This window comes from Saccopteryx leptura, chromosome 3, assembly GCF_036850995.1.
Source record: "Saccopteryx leptura isolate mSacLep1 chromosome 3, mSacLep1_pri_phased_curated, whole genome shotgun sequence".
Taxonomy (NCBI): domain Eukaryota; kingdom Metazoa; phylum Chordata; class Mammalia; order Chiroptera; family Emballonuridae; genus Saccopteryx; species Saccopteryx leptura.
The window spans coordinates 273,911,062-273,931,733 of NC_089505.1; the positions used below are offsets into that span (position 1 = coordinate 273,911,062).

General features: G+C 41.4%; 1 protein-coding gene across 2 annotated transcripts in view; it reads left to right on the forward strand.

Moving 5' to 3' along the window:
- Positions 1–244: 244 nt before the first annotated feature.
- THADA (THADA armadillo repeat containing) overlaps positions 245–20,672 on the forward strand; it is a 355,537-nt gene continuing 335,109 nt past the window's right edge. For both annotated transcript variants that reach the window (XM_066378390.1, XM_066378391.1), the window contains exons 1-11: positions 245–583; positions 4,593–4,688; positions 4,967–5,061; positions 5,897–6,027; positions 7,091–7,239; positions 7,775–7,807; positions 8,058–8,106; positions 12,317–12,504; positions 16,457–16,551; positions 17,837–18,057; positions 19,771–20,477. In XM_066378390.1, the coding sequence (XP_066234487.1) occupies positions 4,613–4,688; positions 4,967–5,061; positions 5,897–6,027; positions 7,091–7,239; positions 7,775–7,807; positions 8,058–8,106; positions 12,317–12,504; positions 16,457–16,551; positions 17,837–18,057; positions 19,771–20,477 (1,744 nt within the window). In that variant the 5' untranslated portion in view covers positions 245–583; positions 4,593–4,612. The remainder of the gene's footprint in view (positions 584–4,592; positions 4,689–4,966; positions 5,062–5,896; positions 6,028–7,090; positions 7,240–7,774; positions 7,808–8,057; positions 8,107–12,316; positions 12,505–16,456; positions 16,552–17,836; positions 18,058–19,770; positions 20,478–20,672) is intronic.

Below are 20,672 nucleotides of genomic sequence, written 5' to 3' on the forward strand. Positions count from 1 at the left end.
ATTATTTTTGTGGCTTCGATTCATAGCCCTCCCCACCTCCTACCCCTCTTGCAAGCTTTCAAATTGTTAGGCTCCTCGTTCCCGAGACCCGGAGGCAGTACCCTCACCCCCTACCCCCACCCCCACCGCCCCAGCCCTGCTCTGGGCAAGCCGAATGGGAGAAGGATGGAGTGTCTGCGTGGAAGAAAAGGCGTTTCCCACCCACTCGGGGTGGGGTGGGGTGGAGGCTATAGTAAACTGCCGTAAGTGGATGGAGTACACAGGATTCCACAGTGCTGTGTTAGTCCCAGCGGCAGAGGAAAGGTACCGCGCTCTCTTTAAAGTCCGCGTCTAAGAAAGCCCACTCTCGAACACACGTTACTGGGTGACATCAGGACCTTTACCGACTCCTCATTGGAGGAGCGCATTAGCTAAATTCTCGCGATGACTCCTCCCAGAGGTCCTCTTGCTTCCCTCCCTACACTGCGGCCCGGTAGTCGCTAGAAGACCACGTTGCCAGCCACCGAGACACCGTAGAACTATATCAGCTTTCCGGAACTCATCTAGACCGCTGCGACTCTTCTCAGACCCCCATGGTCACGAGGTTTGGCTCGCAGACGGTCTGCCCTGGGGTTGCGCGTCACTCTCCATTGCTGGGCTCTGCCACTTTGTTAGGGGCCGCTAGGTGATACGTACCAATTCCTGTCCTTTAGCATCGCGAGAATTTGGTGTTTTGACACTGATTTCCGGTCGCTTAGAGTCTCCCTGGAGACAGCATTTTAACCATTTTTTCCCACCTGTCATTCCACGGACCCCACATGGTTCGAAAATTCCTTAGAGAATGTGCAGAAAGGTGCAGGTGGGAGTGAAGTAGCGTTGAAAAGGGAAGCAGCCAGGAGAACCCCGAAGGAGTAGACGTAATTTGCGGAGCATCTTCTGACTCTTAAGCAGTGCCATATGGTGCCTATTGGGGAAGCCTAGTCCGTCAGGACAAACGTTTAGGCATCCATTGAGCACGTATAAGCACCGCACTTTTTTTGTGTGAAGCCTCAAAGTTTCTAAGATCAAATCCTGCTGCAAACTTGCTCACCATTCACCAGAGAATTGTCTTCCCAGTTACCTGTCTGTCCCTTCTGAACGTTGTACAATGGTCACTTCCCTAAGACGTGATTCACGATTATTCTCTTAGATATAATAATGTCACTTTTCAAATTCTTTCCCTACGGATGCCTTTCTAGCTGTGTCCATTTTTTATTGCTATTTTCTGTTAAGTGGTTTTTCACATGCCATTGCTATATTGATATCTTATTTTGCAAATGGACCATAGTTATCAAGTGTCAGGATTAGCTTGTCACGCGTATATATAGAATATACCTTAGAAACTCAGTAGTCCACCTTTTCGCTGTTAAAGGCATATATTCCTTCTTTAACATCTCTGACAAATATTTGTTAATTCATGCTTATTCATCTAATATTTACTGAGCACCTAATAGGCACCAGGTACTATTTTAGGAATTGACCATTAAAACAGTGGACAAACCAGATCGAACTTGCTGCCTTCATGGGGTTTAGGAGTAGGGAATGCAGCCAATATACAAATAAAAAAGTCAGTGTAATTTGAGGTGGTTGTAAATGCTATGAAGAAAAAGTAATGGGCCCTGGCCAGATAGCTTGGTTCATTTGAGCACTGTCTGGATACGCAAAGGTTGCAAGTTTGATCCTCAGTCAGAGCACATACAGAAACAGACCGGTTTCAGTCTTTCTGTTTCTTTCCCTTCCTCTCTCTTTACAATCAATTAAAAAAAAATAATGGAAATGATGTGTATGTGAGTAGGAATGGTGGCATTGTAGACAGAGTGGTCACTGAATGCTTCTTAAGAGGGATTATTCTAGAAGAGATGTAAAGATCAGCCTTGAAAAAGTCTGGTGGTATGAGCATTAACAGGCAGAGGTGTCAGAACATGCAAAACCCTTTAGATGGAAATGAGAGCATCAGGAAGAGCTGAGACCTTGAAGTGGTGAAGGGAAGATTAATTTGAGATGAAGTGCAGGGGAAGTCAGAGCCAGATTATGTTGAGCCTTGAAGACCAAAGTCTCAAGTTTGGATTTTTTTCTAAGTGTAATTGGAAGCCCTTGGACAGCCCAAGAGAGTAATTAGGTTTTATAAATGTTTATTTTTATTGATTTTAGAGTGAGAAAAGGGGAGAGAGACAGGAACATGGATCTGTTCCTGTATATGCTATGACCGGCGATCGAACTGGCCATCTCTGTGCTTAAGGACGATGCTCTAACCAAGCTATCCAGCCAGGGCAAGAGTAATTAGATTTGATTAGAGTTTTATTTGCTCGGATGATTGTGAAGAGAATGGACTCTTCAGAAGCAAAGATCGAAGTGAGGAGACCAATTAGGAGGCTATTGCAAGAGTCCAAATGTAAAGGTTTCATTCAACCTGTTTTTGAATATTTCTGGTATTGGGAATTCTCTGTTTAAAAGGCAACCCATTTCATAGTTGGAACATGGAGTTCTTCCTTTGCATTGAGCTGGAATCTGCCTCCCAGAAGCTTGTACTTTTTCCTAACCTTATAACAAGATCAAAGACATGTACTCTTCTTTCCCTCTAACCCAGGGGTCCCCAAACTTTTTACACAGAGGGCCAGTTCACTGTCACTCAGACCATTGGAGGGCCGGACTATAAAAAAAACTATGAACAAATCCCTATGCACACTGCACATATCTTATTTTAAAGTAAAAAAACAAAACGGGAACAAATACAATATTTAAAATAAAGAACAAGTAAATTTAAATCAACAAACTGACCAGTATTTCAATGGGGACTATGCTTCTCTCACTGACCACCAATGAAAGAGGTGCCCCTTCCAGAAGTGCGGTGGGGGCCGGATAAATGGCCTCAGGGGGCTGCATGCGGCCCGCGGGCCGTAGTTTGGGGACCCCTGCTCTAACCAGTCCAACCATCATTTAAGGCACTGTCCTGACCTCTTTTCTGCAAGCCAGCTTTGGTTAACTAAGCTGTTCTCTGAAGGAGGTGCTTTCTTGGCCCTTCAGAAATTTGGTTGGTCCTCAAAGCCTCCATCATTTGTTTATAAATTTTTTATTTACTTATTTATTTTATTTTAATGAGAGGAGGGGAGGCAGAGAGACAGGCTCCCGCATGTGCCCCAACTGGGATCCACCTGGCAAGCCCACTAGCTACCGGTACTCTGCCTCATCTGGGGCCATTGCTCCATTGCCCAAGAACGGAGCCATTTTTTAGCACCTGAGGCAGAGGCCATGGAGCCTTCCTCAGCGCTTGACATCAACTTTGCTTGAACCACTTGAGCCATGGCTGTGGAAGGGGAAGAGAGAGAGAGACAAAGAGAAAGGGAAGGGGTGGAGGAGCAGATGATCCCTTCTCCTTTGTGCCCTGACTGGGAATTGAATCCAGGACATCCACACGTCAGGCCGACGCTCTACCACCAAACGGCCAGGCCTTGCATCACTTGTTACAGATTCTTAAGATATGGCCACCATCACTGCACCTAATGCTCCACATGTCACCTGACCTGTAAGATGAAAGGGATCATGCACTCCCTTCATCTGTCTGACTTCTAATGTGCTTTTCAGTAGTCATGTGCTGTTGGCCACATTGAACTGTTTCAAATCACATTTCATCTCCCCTTGCTCCCTCATCCTGTATTTCTACTATATATTATGTGTTTCCGATCTAAGTGCAGCATATTACATTTATTTCTATTTCATCTTGGTAAGTTTATTCTAGTTCATTGGGCAGATTTTTAATCCTCATTCCACCATCCAACATGTCCTCCCAACATTGTGTCTTTTATAAATTAACATATAAATTTACTGTTAGTCCTCTAATGTCTGCATCATATACACTGCTAAAAATGCCAACTCAAGAATGGAGCCCTGTGTGGCATTTCCCCAGTGACTTCTCTTTAGATGGCATGGTACTATTAGTGTGTATTTTTTTAGTACATTTGTTCAGTTCATTACGAACCCTGTTACCTAAAACAAACTCAGTTTGTTAACTAAAAGCAAACTCACAAGGTTAGTCTGTAAAAGTTTTCTTTATCAAATACTATGCAGAAATCAGGGTACAGTGTGTTATGTCACCTTCTGATCTGTCAGTCTAAGAAGTTACTGAGGATAGTTAGACACACTTTATTTCTGGAAAAACCATGCTGGTTTCTTTTGTTATTACCAAATCGAAGGTTTGCTGTATTTTAAAATATGAAGATTGGCATCAGGTAAAGGTAACTTTAGGCAATAATAAAGTCTTCTTGAGCTTAAAAAAATTAATTTTCTTTTTCAAAGCAGAAATCCTTAGACCAATGGACCTTAAGCTATTAGCTACTTTATTCCCTAGGGGACATTATGCCCTGTCTGGAGATTTTGTTGTTGTTGTTTTCAGAACTGGGTGGGAGGAAGATGCTACTAGCATCTAGTGGGTAGAGGCCAGGGATGTGTTTGCCATTCTACATACTGTGTACAGTACAAGAACCCACAGCAAAGAATTATCTGGCCCAAAATGTCTACTGTACGAGGGTTCGAGAACCATGCGTCACAGAATTCCTTAAATTCTTCTTTTCTTGCAGTAACTGTTATTCTATTTAAAATGGTTGTAAAGAAGAAGAGAGAAAGACAAGTTACTACATTGGCCATTTGTCATCAGGACCTTGAAACTTTGAGAGGTAAGTGATTTCAGACTTTGTTTATTCCTTTTCTAGGCTACAAATAAAGTATTTTTGTCTCTGGAACTTCATATATCACCCAGTGTTCAAACTCTTGCTATTTAATTTTCAATGCTCCTTATATTCAGTTTTGGATACAAAATGGGTTTTTTAAAAAATTCTACTTCAGACTTAAGTTCTTCCTGGTATTTTGAGTTTATAAATACTTAAAGTTTATAGAATTTATAGGATGCTTTGTTAAATCACTGAAGAAATTTTTGTATGTATATGTTATATAGCTTTGGCTGATGTGGAAGGGAAGAATCTAGCTTCTTTGCTGCTGCATTGTGTACAACTCACAGATGGAGTGTCACAAATCCGTTATGTTAAACAGGTAAGGCTGAATTGATATTCATGAATTCATCTTGAAGCTTTATTGCTGTTATGGACTTTTCAAATTAATTGATAATTTTTGGCTCCCAATTATTTAATATCAATATATCATTAAAGAATAGGTTTTTCTTTCTGTTTATTGTATAATATCTTTTTATTCAAAGTAGCAATAGAAGCCATATTCAGGCATCTACCATCATTGGAGCTATAAGTACGTAGATAGGATAATGAGATAACTGTACATACTTTTGTGGAGATAATTTTTTTTTTAAGTGAGAGAGAGAGATTCCCACATGCATCCTGACTGGGATCCACCCAGCAACCCCAGTTTGGGGCCCATGCTGAATCAACCGAACTATTCTCAGCTCCTGGGGCCAATGATCAAACCAATCAAAAGCCGCTAGCTGCAAGAGGAGAAGAAGGAGAGAAGGGGGAGGGGGCGGGGAGAGAAGCAGATGGTTGCTTCTCCTATGTGCCCTGACTAGGAATTGAACCCTGGATGTTCATATGCTGGGCTGACACTCTATCCACTGAGCCAACCGCCCAGGGCCCAATATAATCGTTTTTTCAATAGCGCTACAGAATTCCTGTACCTTAAGCCACTGATAGGTCTGTAATTCTCAATGAAGGTGGGTCTGGAGGATAAAGTGGGAGTTGAGGGCATGTGTTAAAAAAATAATAAATACTGAAACAGGTGTTTAAATCAGTATCCTTAACAGTGCAGTGTGGAAAATATTTCACATTATAAATGAGAATTAAGAGTATTGGAATCCATGTTACTTTGTTATGCTTGATAATAAAAAATTACTATGACTATGAATTTTTTTGGATTGTAGATTGTGCCTTTACTAGAGAGGGCAGATAAAAATGGCTTATGTGATCCCACTATTAGAAGTTGCTTGGATATTTTAGCAGGCAGCTATCTTTCTTTGAATATAAAGAATCCCTTGAAGAAAGTCTTGGCAAGGTAAGGAGAAAAAGGGACGTGGGTATTATAAATGTTCAATTTGATCAAAAGTAATCAATATTAAAAATTATTTTCCTGGTTTGGATTTAGACTTGGGACTATTTGTTTATGCACAAACACCACACTTACTCATTATGGTTTCTTAATGTGGTTTAATTATATGATAGAGCAAGTCATCCCTCTAATGGCTCTTCTTTTTCCAAATACTTCCAGTTTTGATTTCTTTTTCTTCTAGAAAAACTTTAGAACTGTTTAGTCAGATTTTTAAAAAATGCCTACTGGTTTTGATTTAGATTAATTGATGTAAAATTGATTTAAATTTAATTTATCCATTCAATATATTTTTACTGACCACCTAATATGTGTCAAATATTCTTCTAGATATTGGTGGAACAGTGAGTAAAACAGTCTAGAATGGAGGTTACATTCTAAGAGAGAGATAGAACATACACAAAATAAAGAAGCAAAATATATAAGATGAGATGGTGTAAGTGCTATGGAGAAAAATAGAACAGAGAAGGGGGAAAGAAAGGGAGACCTAAGGATTGGGTGAGGATTACAGTTTAAAACATAGTGGTCACTTTAGATATTTTGGCTCAATTGATATTGATAGGGTGATATTTGAAATTGATTCAGAAGAGGCAAGGGAATGATTATTGGGTATATTTGAGAGAAGAGTATTCCAGGTGGAGGAAATAGCAAGAGCAAAGGTTTCGGCATGTTGTTAGAACAAAGGAAAGCCATGTAGCTAGAGTTAGTATACAAGGATCAGGATGAGTGGCGGTGGTTGGGCCAGATTGACAGGATCTTGTAAGTCATTGTAAGCACTTTGGCTATTACTTTGATTGGAAGGGACATTATTGGATGATTTTAGGCAGAGGAATAACATGGTGTTTTGGTAATATCACTCTGGACACTCTGTTGAGGATAGTCTAATTTATTTTCTGGTGGTATTTTGAAGGTCTTGTTCAATGTTCCTTCATTTGTAATGATTCCCTACCCTCTTCACATATCCTTGTACTATAGAGTTGTCAAGATTTCCAATACTTGCTTTTTTTTCTAGCTCACTAAATTGCCTACCTGAATTTTATCTCACTGAGGCCATACAAAGTTTTACATCTCGTCTTAAGGAAGAATTGAATACCACTGATCTATACTCTTACAGGAAAGTAATTGATAATATATCTTCCTGTATGGAGAACTTTAACTTGGGTAAGCCAGCTCTTTTCTAGTACTTTTCCTCGTTAATGCCTTTTATTACATCATTGGGTTTTTTTGTTTTTTGTTTTTAAATTAAGTGAGAGGAAAGGAGGCAGAGAGGCAGTCTCTCGCCTGCTCCCTGATCGGGAGCCACCTGGCCAGCCCTGTATGGGGTGGTGCTCTGCCCCTCTGGGGCTGTTGCTCTGTTGCTGAGCAACTGAGCTCTTTTTAGTACCTGAGGTAGAGGCCAGGGAGCCATCCTCAGTGCCCAGGACCAACTCACTAGAACCAATTGAGCCGTGGCTGCAGGAGGAGGAGAGAGAGAGAGAAAGAGAGAGAGAGAGAGAGAGAGAGAGAGAAAAGGGGAAGGGGTAGAGAAGCAGATAGTCGCTTCTCCTCTGTGCCCTGACCAGGAATTAAACCCAGGAATCCGCACACCAGGCCAACGCTATACCACTGAGCCAGCCAGCCAGGGATGTCATTGGTTTTAAATGATGTTAATTTTGGTCCTGAAACTTATTATCAGTGTTCATTTTTTCTCCTACAGGTATAACAAGTGTTAATAATCTCCTTGAAAATGGTGAGTCCTGTTATTTTATTTTATTCTGAGAGGTGACAGCTTGTCTGAATCATTTTGGAACTGTTTTTTTTAAGTTAGTTAGCAGTAGGTAGAGTACTGCAGATAACTAAGGTACATTGTGTTCCTTCCTTTTAAATTTCTACTGTAATGTGATATCATTTTAGGTACAGCAATTTAAAATATTTTCTTGTGCTGGACTTAAAGTGCACAGTTTTAAATTTTTGGTTTATCATTATATTCTTTGTTTCAGTGCTTCATTTTCTACAGAAGAGTTTAATTGAAATCTCGGAGGAAAATAGGCAAGTATTACATTTGCATGCTCATATACCCTTGCAGTTGCACATTGTCTTTGTACAAAGGAAATTTTAAAAACATTCTATGATATGCTCCTTTCTATCTCTCTTTGTTAATGGTGGACCTAATTTTTCTTTTCTTTTCTTTCTTTCTTTCTTTTTTTTTTTGTATTTTTCTGAAGTGAGAAGCAGGGAGGCAGAGAGAAAAGACTCCTACATGTGCCCGACCAGGATCCACCTGGCATGCCCACCGGGGGGCGATGCTCTGCCCTTTTGGGGCATTGCTCTGTTGAGTCTGGAGCCATTCTAGCACCTGAGGTAGAGGCCATGGAGCCATCCCCAGTGCCTGGGCCAACTTTGCTCCAATGGAGCCTTGGCTGAGGGATGGGAAGAGAGAGACAGAGAGGAAGGAGGGGGGGAAGGATGGAGAAACAGATGGGCGCTTCTGTGTGCCCTGGCCGGGAATTGAACCCAAGACATCCACACACTGGGCTGACACTGTACTGCTAAGCCAATCGGCCAGGGCCAGACCTAATTTTTTAAGTTGATATTTTAGAGGTTTGATATTTAATTTTTTAAAATCTCATAATAAGTTATGAGAATAAATGAGAAAGGGAAGAGTGCTTTTTTCCACCTGAATGTTTCTTTTTCATAGCAGCTTATTCTTATTTTGTAGATGAAGTAGTCTCTGTTATTTCTCTAAAGATAGTAATGACACTATTTTAAAAAGTTTTTTATATTTACATAGCCTCTATTTCTTCCAAGTTGTTTTAATCCTTTCCTTCCTTCCTTCCTTCCTTCCTTCCTTCCTTCCTTCCTTCCTTCCTTCCTTCCTTCCTTCCGAGGAGGGGAGGCAGAGAGACAGACTCCTGCATGCACCCTGACTGGGATCCAGCCCACTAGGAGGTAATGTTTTGCTCATCTGGGGTATTGCTCCATTGCTCAGCAAATGAGCTCTTCTTAGCTCCTAAGGCAGAGACCATGGAGCCATCTTCAACTTCTCCAGTCGAGCCATGGCTGTAGGAGGGGAAGAAAAAGAGAAAATTGAGAGGGGGAAGCATAGAGAAACAGATGGGCGCTTCTCCTGTGTACTCTGACTGGGAATTGAACCTGGGACATCCACATGCCAGGCCAACGCTCTACCACTGAGCCAACTGGCCAGGGCCAAGTTGCTTTTTTTCTGTTTGCTGCTTTTGGTCACTATATTTGTTGCTAGAAACTTTCCTTACAAGTCTGGTGATCCTAGACCAAGCACTCATATTTAAGAATGGGGCACTGAGAGTTCATTTGAATCTCTGTGAATGTGGGTATGGTCGACTGCAGGTTTTATTGTGGGTTAGTCTAATGGTGCTCTTTCTTTGGAGAATCCCTGATGACAGCATCTTTAGTTCTTTTGCATGGGTAGTGGATTCACTATGAAAGAATCTTCCAAACCATTAATGTTCTGATTGCTGGGTCTGAAAGCTGAAGTCTTGGCATTTGGCATTTGCTTTGCATATATTTACCTAATTCTCCTATTTGCAGTATGGTATTGCCGCCTTATCTGTGTGTGCTGTCTTCCTGTGTAGACAGCTGCTGTTCTACCATTGCTAGAGGTAAACCAGTTGTTTTCTGGCCTGGAGGTATGATCCAGACATTTCATTCCTTTTCAACAGACTTGTTGCCAGTCTTCCTGTTTTCAGCCCTATGTTTACCTCCACAACAGGGAGTTCCTCGTGCCTACAATTTCTTAGCCTTTTAGGCCTGCAGGTTGCTTCTGGGTTTGTTCTCTGACTTCATAGTCACCTTTCTTTATTTTGCTAAGTCAGTTATCACTTCTCCATCTGCTTTGTAGCTACAATTTTAATGCTGTCTTATTGCCTATGTGTTGTTCTTCTGTATTTATGTCTTTTTATTTACTTATTTTTTTTGTATTTTTCCGGAGCTGGAAATGGGGAGGCAGTCAGACAGACTCCCGCATGCACCTGACTGGGATCCACCCAGCATGCCCACCAGGGGACGATGCTCTGCCCATCTGGGGCATTGCTCTGCCACAACCAGAGCCATTCTAGCGCCTGAGGTAGAGGCCATGGAGCCATCCTCAGCGCCCAGGCCAACTCTGCTCCAATGGAGCCTTGGCTGTGGAAGGGGAAGAGAGAGACAGAGAGGAAGGAGAGGGGGAAGGGTGGAGAAGCAGATGGGTGCTTCTCCTGTGTGCCCTGGCCGGGAATCGAACCCAGGACTCCTACATGCCAGGCTGATGCTCTACCACTGAGCCAACCGGCCAGGGCTGTATATTTATGTCTTTTTATGTTCAAATCCCTTGGGTGTTGGTTTAGGGGGTTCTGTGGGAGAGTAGAGGTTCCACCTGAAGGCCATCTTTAAGCCAGGTCCCCTTTTGCCTCCCCCAGAAGGAGCTCCTGTGTCGCCTTTCAGGCTTTCTTCCTCCGGGCATCTCTTAGATGTGGGTTCTGTCCTTTTTAGTCTCTTTGTTTTGACTACTTAATAGCCACTTCTTTGGTGTCAGCTATCGTCTCTGTATTTAGGATTTCCAGATTTATTACTCCAGCTTAGCTCTGTTCTCTAAGTGGTAGATTTATGTAGTCAGTTACCTCCTGGACATCTTAGCTTAGATACTTTACATATGTCTAAATTCAGTATGTCCAAAAGAAAATTCATTGTCTTTTTATCCCTTCCCACGACCCATGATAACCTGTATTCATTCTACTCTGACTCTTTGAGATTGTGCATTGTAGATTCTCCAAATAAGTGGAATACAATATCTGTTCTTTTGCATCTGGCTTATTTCAATGATAATATTTTACAGATTATTCTATTTTGTGACATCTATCAGAATTTTATTCCTTTTTATGGCTGAATAATATTCCATTTGTTTATCCATCTATCTGTTGATGGCTATTTGGGTTATTTCTACCTTTTGGCTAATGTGAATAATGATGCCATAAACATTGGTAGGCAAGGATCGTTTGACTCTCTATTTTCAATTCTTTTAGTCATATACCTAGGAGAAAAATGCAGGATCACATGGTAATTCTGTGTTTAGCTTTTTGAGGAACCCTTGCGTTGTTTTCCCTGACCTATGTTTTCATATTATCACTCAGTGTTCTGCTCTGTTGATAATAGGCTGAGAGGGGCAGGTTAGGAGCTGGGACCAGTCAGGAAGCTGTTGTCATAATCCAAGGAAGAGCTGAAAGTGGCTCAGCCTGGACTGGCAGTAGATGTGGTCTGATTCTGTAGCCAGAATTTCTCTTTGAAGGAAGGTAGAGCCACCAGGATGGAATGAGGACGAAAGGAGTCAAGGATGATTATAGAGTTTTTGTAAGATGCAGATCCCAGCAAGTGGTGCACATCTGGAATTGAAGATAAGTTCATGCAGTTGGAAATGTCTGTTAGACATCCAAGTGAAGATATTGAGGAGGAAGCTTCATCTTCAAGTCTGAAATTAGAGAGGTCTGTGCTGGAGATAAAAATTTAAGAATTGTTGCCTTGGCCGGATAGCTCGGTTGATTAGAGTGTTGTCCTGATGCAAAAATTGCCAGTTCGATTCTCAGTCAGGGCACATACAGAAACAGATCAATGTTCCTTCCTGTCTCTCTCCCTCTCTCTACCCTCTCTCCCCAATCCTAAAATCAATCAATAAATTTTTTTTTAAAAATGGGGAATTGTCAGCATGTCGCTTGTAATTTAAAGCTAATGAGCCCGATGAGATCAGCATCAAGGGAATGAATTCAGTGGACAAAAGATGAGGACTAAGGTCTGAGTCATGGAGAGTTCTCACATGAAGAGGCCAGAACAAGGTGAACTAGCCAAGGTGTCTAAGGAGGAGAAACTGTGAGTAGGAGAAAGTGCGGGAGAGCCTGGCATCTTAGGAGCCAGATAAAGAAAGTATAGCAAGGTTGAGGAAGCATTCATGTTCATAAATTGTGTTATTCCAGTTTTAATTTGTTATTTTTTACTCTAAAAAAGAGACGTTAGGTTAGTCATTGGCTGAGAAGGAGGGATATGTTGAGGTAAGTTAAGATTATTGAAAGTTTCTAATACATGTCTGCATAATTGGAATGTTCATGGGAATGGAAGAGAAAGGCATAAATATCTGCTGTAATCTAAAATTGATTTTGGCCCTTTGATTGAGGAATGTGTTATTTTGAAAAGGAATAGAAATGGAGACATTTTTATTTGACTTCTCTTTTGTAATAATGCCTTTTCTTTGTTGTAGAAAATTTGCGGGAAATCATATTGTTCAAACGCAGCTGATGAATGACTTATTAGTAGGCATTAGAGTTTCAGTAATGTTAGTTCAGAAAGCACAAGGTCTCCAGAGAATTCATTTGAAGATTTCCAGTTCTCCCACATGGCAGAGTATGTGTGAATTGCTGAGCATTTTTACCAAGTTTTTAAATGATGGTAAGTGTAAAAACATACGAATGAAGATTATAGTTGCCACTGAGTTTTTGCGAATAATGGTATGAAATATATGATACTTAACAGAGATATAGAACTTCTCCCTCAGCCCCTTGAAGTGGGGAAAGGTCTGGGATTACAAGGTTTTAATGCTTTTTCTTTCACATATACCAATTTAGTAAGGGATAAGGTCGATGCACTTTTCTAAGTATGTGTATATATATTGTATTATATACAAAGAAGAAAACCTGACAATCTTAGTGTTGAAAGGCCACAGACTTTAAATAGCAAAAGAAAATTCTTGAGAAGAAATTTCCAAATTTAGAAAGAAGATAGGGAAAGGGTGGTATATACAGGGGGTCCTCTGGTTACAACAGTCTTGACAAACAACGTTTCAAGTTTACAAAGCTCACTCCTGTAAAAACTTACAGAAATTGAGATATGACTGTTTCAGCTTACCTTGTTAGTGTCATACTTATGTGGGCGAACTGGTTTGGTTGCACGCAGAGGAAGGACACTCAATACAGTGTACCATACAGTAGATTTTATGTCCTTTTCCTTTTTCTGTGGCTTAGTTGTGTTTTTATGTTCTAGATTTTGATTTTACAACTGTGTTAGAAAAACGTAAGTGGCTTAGGCTAGGAAGTGTTTCGGCTTACACCAAAATTCGGTTACGTCACTGTTTGTAGGAATGGAACTGTGTCGTAACCCGAGGACCCCCTAGTACTTTTCTCCTTAGCAGTAGGTATTATCTTCAAATAATGACAGTAGTCATTGTGGGGCTGGTCATTATGCCTCCTTATAGCTCATATGTTGCTTCTATCCATATGAACTATACCAAATAATGAGAAGACATGTCTTTATGAAAGTATTCTAACTAATAAATTAAAATAAAATGATAGAATTAGAATATCACCATTTTGTAACCCCCAATGAATTGATGCATAAGCATCAGTGGCTGCTAACATTAAAGAAACACAACCAGAAAACACGTGCCCCATGGTCTTGCTTTTACCCCCGATATTCTTCCCAAAGGGATCGAACTTGAGCTGGTTGTGTCTCTAGGTCACCTGCCAACTCACAGGCATTATAGAGGATGGGGGAACATGTTGAACTGTACCAGGAGTAAACAAATGATATCGGATTATGGGAACCTCAGCCAGCAGGTCTGAAAGCCAGGGTTCTTTCACAGGAAATGGTAATAAAAAGGGTCAGAGAGTGCACATGTAGATGAAAAGATACTTAGATATCACATTTTTTAAAAGTGCAAAAGACTGAGCTATAGAGTTTAGGGCTGCACATTTGATTATTAAAGCCATTTTTTTTTCTTTTTTTCTTTTTTTTTTTTTCTGAAGCTGGAAACAGGGAGGCAGTCAGACAGACTCCCGCATGCGCCCGACTGGGATCCACCCGGCATGCCCACCAGGGGGCAATGCTCTGCCCATCTGGGGCGTTGCTCTGTTGCAACCAGAGCCATTCTAGCACCCGAGACAGAGGCCATGGAGCCATCCTCAGCACCCGGGCCAACCTTGCTCCAATGGAGCCTTGGCTGCGGGAGGGGAAGAGAGAGACAGAGAGGAAGGAGAAGGGGAGGGGTGGAGAAGCAGAAGGGCGCCTCTCCTGTGTGCCCTGGCCAGGAATCGAACTCGGGACTCCTGCACGCCAGGCTGACACTCTACCACTGAGCCAACCGACCAGGGCCTTATTAAAGCTAATTTTTAAAATCTAAGGATGTCATTCCTATGGAAGGGTAATGCTTACTCAGGGTGAGAGAAAGGGGCTTGTGACTGGGCTGAGGCACGTGGTTGAGCCCTTGGGGCTGGAGGCCGATTTCGGTTTCTTCCCGTGGATGGTGGGTACAAGGGTATTTGCCTTTTAATAATTCATTAAGCTATACATTTGTTTTGGGTGGTTTTTTATATCTCTGTTTTATGTTACCTGTATTTTATATTACAATAAGATCAACAAAAAAGTGATACTTAACACAAGTATCCACATAAAAAGTTATATTACCTTGTCATCCTTTATCTCCCATTCTGTATGTTAATGTGAGTATGAATATTAACAACACTAATAGGATCGCTCACAACTCTTATTTGTAAAGAGTAGTAACTAACTCTGGTTTTGCTAGGCTGATGGCAAACAAATAGTAAACTCATTGTTTATATGTTTTTAACCCTGGTGACTAGTGGAAGTCCTAGTCAGATTGTCCTATTAGTATTTCTTTTTTGCATAGGGTCTTGGATAGGTGTTAGAAGGAAAGTAAAGTTACTCTTATTTTTATTATTTTTTTTTTTTGCATTTTTCCAAAGCTGGAAACGGGCAGGCAGTCAGACAGACTCCCGCATGCACCCGAACGGGATCTACCTGGCATGCCCACCAGGGGGCGATGCTCTGCCCCTCCGGGGCATCGTTCTGTTGCATCCAGAGCCATTCTAGCGCCTGAGGCAGAGGCCACAGAGCCATCCTCAGCGCCTGGGCCATCTTTGCTCCAATGGAGCCTCCGCTGCAGGAGGGGAAGAGAGAGACAGAGAGGAAGGAGAGGGGGAGGGGTGGAGAAGCAGATGGGCGCTTCTCCTGTGTGCCCTGGCTGGAATCGAACCTGGGACTCCTGCACGCCAGGCCGATGCTCTACCACTGAGCCAACCGGCCAGGGCTCAAGTTACTCTTATTAAGAGATAATTCACAGACATCTTTTCTGAGGATATTTGCTTTTAAAAGAGAAATTTGTTAAATCTAAGGAAAATGACTAAATGGTGAAGTGCCGAGAAGACGTGATTTAGTATCAGGCAGCCTCTTTTCTGAAAATTTGATTACACCTACTCAATACTGTTTTCCCCAGGATTTAAAAGCTTCATGTATCAGAGTGTTTAGCTGCAAGCAACAGAAAACTGAACTTCAAGTACTTAAGCAAATATGCCTCTCCTCCTTCCCACAAAATGAGAAGTTCAGAGCAAGTGATCCAGAATACTGTAGGCAGTCTAGGACCCACACATCTGCCTTTCTGCTGGGCCATATCCAGTGTGTTTGTTGGCTTTCACCCATACGCTTGTTGCCTCTTTGTTGCCGTATGACTGCAATAGCTCAAGACAACATGTCTCTAAGTCAGGAAGGAGGGCTAGTTGCATCTTTATTTTTAATTAGGTAAATCAAAAGTACCCAAGAAATATGTGCTTACATCTCATTGGCCTGAACCCTCATATGGCCACCTTAAATTGCAAGGAAGAGTGAGGAAGCAGTTGTCTTGCCTTTGACTGGGCACATGGATAACTTAATCAAAGCCATAGTTCTATTAATATGGATAAAGGACAGAATGGATAATTAGTAGGTAACTTATAGTAGGTATTATTCTTTCAACAAATTAAATAATTCACCATATTATTTAGTATACTTTCTGACAAACCAGAGGCTGTTAGAGAGAAAACAAAAATAAGATAGCAAGTCAAGATTCTTTGGGTACAGTGCCAATGACAGCAAAGTTTGTAATGAACACTAATGCAGGCTCCACACAAGCCCTGAAATCACTAAGAAGAGGTAAAGTCATGTGGAATACAGGCATGCACAGGCATCAGTGGAGGGGAGGACACAGATGCTGCTGCTGGCAGATGTGTTGGGAGGCTGTAGGTGGAGAGGAAGAGAAGATGTTGGAGGGGAGAGGAAGAAATCACATTTATTGAACGTTTATATGTTGTTCATAAAAGACTTTGTGTTCATTATTCATTTATACCTTATAACAATTGTGTCAGATAGGAGTTATTCTTCCCATTTCACAGAAGAGAAAGTTGAGTCCCTGGGAGGTGAAGTAACTTGCCCAAGGCTTATTCACCTAGGAAGCAGTCAAGCCAGATTTTACACCCGAACTGCCTCACCCTGCAGCACTTGTTCTTTCCACTGTACCAGAGCAGCCATCATTATTTAATACCTCTGTCTCCTTTTTTTTTTTTTTGCCAAATAGATGACCTCTTACAGACAATTCAGAGCACATCTGGATTAGCTGTTATTCTTTTTATTAAGGCTATGTTTCATCCACCTGAAAAGATTCCTGATTTGGTGAGTGCATCTCTTTCTTAGAATTGTACTTTACTGATAATTTGACACGTTTTTAAACTTTTTTTTTTTTTTTTTCATTTTTCTGAAGCTGGAAACGGGTAGAGACAGTCAGACAGACTCCCGCATGCGCCCGACCGGGATCCACCCGGCACGCCCACCAGGGGCGACGCTCTGCCCACCAGGGGGCGATGCTCTGCCTATCCTGGGTGTCGCCATGTTGCGACCAGAGCCACTCTAGCGCCTGAGGCAGAGGCCACAGAGCCATCCCCAGCGCCCGGGCCATCTTTGCTCCAATGGAGCCTTGGCTGCAGGAGGGGAAGAGAGAGACAGAGAGGAAAGCGTGGCGGAGGGGTGGAGAAGCAAATGGGCGCTTCTTCTGTGTGCCCTGGCCGGGAATCGAACCTGGGTCCTCCGCACGCTAGGCCGACGCTCTACCGCTGAGCCAACCGGCCAGGGCTCTAAACTATTTTTAAAGAAGTGAATTAAATTGTTTTGCATAGTCAAAATCTTTCTGATGACGTTTTCTCTGATATATGAGAGACAGTTCCAAAAATTCAGATAAAGCAGAAAGAACACAACAGTTACTTATAAATCCATCTCACAAAGATAATCACTAGCAACAATTTTTTATGTAAATTCTAGTTTTTTCTCATGCTGTTATTCTGTTGTCTCAGTATCATAAAATATTTGTAATATTAAATTATGCAGAGATTAATGTACAGACAATATAGCAGTAACTTTTTAATAAATGTTTTTTATTAAGAAGAACACAAATATATTTTAGATAGGAAGCATATTGGAATCAATTGTTCAGTGAATTTGATTATTTGGAAAACATAATTTGGTGATTTGGGCCACGAGCCTTGTATTACTACGAACAGTTTTATTCTTTGCTGTATTATCTAGAAACTTCTTTTAGCTCTTTGCCTGACTTTCTACAAAATAGATGGCACCATTCTCTGAAATCACACGAAGTAATTATTGGATAAAATTAAAAATTTTTTTTCTAAACCACTTCTTAAAATCATTAGTTAAGCTCATCTACCAGCAGGTGGCGGTGTGTTGGGCTCTATCAGTACATACATTCAAACCAGCAAAATGCCTCATGTACTGAGATTTCTTTTTCTATTATTGTAATAATTTTAACACTTGTGGCTTTTTCACTTTAGATTCATTTATTTTTTCATAGGATGTTTTGGGGAAAGAGGATTTGGGATTTCTATTTTGAAATATGTCTGAAAAGTTTCAGAGGCCTTGTATGTATTAGCTCTGCTCTGTTTTTCAGGTTAGTAGTTTGCTTCTCCGTTCGGTGGACTGTGCGAACATCCCGGAGTGGTTTCTGAACTCCTGCAGGAGCCTTTGTTGTGCCGACGTCTCCGAGTCAGCGCTCTTATTCCTGTGTCAGGGCACACTCACCATGTTGGACTGGCAGAATGGGAGGATGGGCCTGAGTGGGGAGGCCCTGCTCCTGGATACGGTGCATGTTTTGTTCACCTTGAGTTCACAGTGAGTTTTGATGCCGCTGTCTCATATTTTGTTTTGCTTGTCAGACATTTAAAAGATGGCAACTGAGCCAGTGTACTTAGTAATTCAGTGAAACATGATCAGGATGACCCTAAATTAAAAGGGAGTGAAGTAGGTATGGAAGTGAAACAAGAAAAAAATGGGGTGATGGGAGAAGGTTATAGAAATTATTGGTGCAGGTTAACCTGTAGTGCAGTGGTCCCCAACCTTTTTTGGGCCACGGACCGGTTTAATGTCAGAAAATATTTTCACGGACTGGCCTTTAGGGTGGGACGGATAAATGTATCACATGACCGAGACAAGCATCAAGAGTGAGTCTTAGACGGATGTAACAGAGGGAATCTGGTCATTTAAAAAAAATAAAACATTGTTCAGACTTAAATATAAATAAAGCGGAAATAATGTAAGTTATTTATTCTTTCTCTGCGGACCGGTACCAAATGGCCCACGGACCGGTACCAGTCCGCGGCCCAGGGGTTTGGGACCACTGCTGTAGTGAACATTTCTAAAATTAATTTTACTGTTCCTTCTCTGATGCTCACATTTTTAAAAAGCTATAAAAGTTTTTATATGTATAGTGCTTTATAGTTTATGAACAACTCCATCATATTCACTGTGGTCCTCACATGTCTAATCGATAGGATAAGAAATCTAATTTGTTGACTGGGTGAAATGAATGTTGTAGAAAAGTCTGTGCTTTAACCTAAGACAGTGGTTCTCAACCTGTGGGTCGCGACCCTGGCGGGGGTCGAACGACCAAAACACAGGGGTTGCCTAAAGCCATCGGAAATACATATTTTATTTAAAAATGTATTGTATAATAAATATGTATTTTACGATGGATTTAGATTAATTGAGATATAATTTACAGGTTTGTTTTTTTTTTGTTACAGGAACAGGATGGTGCAACTATCACTGCAATCCATTTTAGAATATTTCATTACCCCCCAAAGAAACCATGTTCCAACTAACTTCCCCCACCTTTAGCCCTTTGATATGTTTTTTTTTTTTTTTTTGCATTTTTCTGAAGCTGGAAACAGGGAGAGACAGTCAGACAGACTCCCGCATGCGCCTGACCGGGATCCACCCGGCACGCCCACCATGGGGCAACGCTCTGCCCACCAGGGGGCGATGCTCTGCCCATCCTGGGCGTCGCCATGTTGCGACCAGAGCCACTCTAGCGCCTGAGGCAGAGGCCACAGAGCCAACCCCAGCGCCTGGGCCATTTTTGCTCCAATGGAGCCTTGGCTGTGGGAGAGGAAGAGAGAGACAGAGAGGAAGGCGCGGCGGAGGGGTGGAGAAGCAAATGGGCGCTTCTCCTGTGTGCCCTGGCCGGGAATCGAACCTGGGTCCTCCGCACGCTAGGCCGACGCTCTACCGCTGAGCCAACCGGCCAGGGCTAGCCCTTTAATATGTTTTAAAATACCGTGAAACAGTCATCACAATCAAAATAATGAACATTTCCTATCACCCCAAAAGATTCCTTGTGTCTTTTTTGGATTGTATTTTACAAGATGAATAGATTTATATACAAATTTGAAGTCTGTTTTGGCCTTGTTTATAATTTCTGTTGTAAATATTATGATTCAATTTTCTGATCATTCTTTCTATTTTATATATTTAGAGTTTAAATAATTATAAAATGAAATTTCTTTTACTAGTCACTTTATAATAATATGGCTCATTTTTCTTTAGGATCAAGGAATCAACTCTGGAAATGTTTCTGTCTAGAACTTTGGCATCTTGGACTAATTCAGTCATGTATGTTCTTGAATCAAGTTCCCCAAGCCTAAAGGACAGTGTGAATGGAAATTCAAGCATAGTTAGGAGACTTTTGGAATATGTCTACACCCACTGGGAACATCCACTGGATGCTTTGAGACACCAAACCAAAATTATATTCAGAAACATTCTCCAAATGCACCTGCTCACTGTCAAAGAGTCAGAGTTAGAAAAATCAGATTTGGCTGCTGATCGTTTCATATCTGAACTGACTGAGAGTCTTCTGCAATTGGAATGGCATATTAAAGGAAAATACATAGGCCTTGGTTCTTTAGTAGATTGCGTAGGAGTTGAACATATTTTGGCATTAGCTAAAACTATTCCATTGCAAATCTTAGATGTGATGGGGGACCAGTCACTGGTACCTTATGCAAGTGACCTCTTAGAAACCATGTTTAAAAATCATAAGAGTCATTTGAAATCCCAGGCTGTTAACAGTGCTTGGATTGATGAGTGGCATGAGACTTGGGTTTCTCCTCTCCTTTATATACTGTGTGAAGGAAATCTGGATCAAAAATCTTATGTGATTGATTATTACTTGCCAAAATTATTGAATTGCAACCCTGAAAGCTTAAGCTACATGGTCAAGATTCTTCAGACTTCCACTGATGCTAAAACTGGTAAGAAAATGAATTTTTGTTTTAGTAATTTCTAGTTAGGATTCTTTTTTTCCTCCCATTGATTTGAGTGGGGCGGGGAGGGAGGGAGCGAGGAGAAGAGAGAGAGAGAGAGAGAGAAGCATCAATTCATTCCACTTAGTTGTGCACTCATTGGTTGCTTCTCATACGTGCCCTGACTGGGGATCAAACCCACGA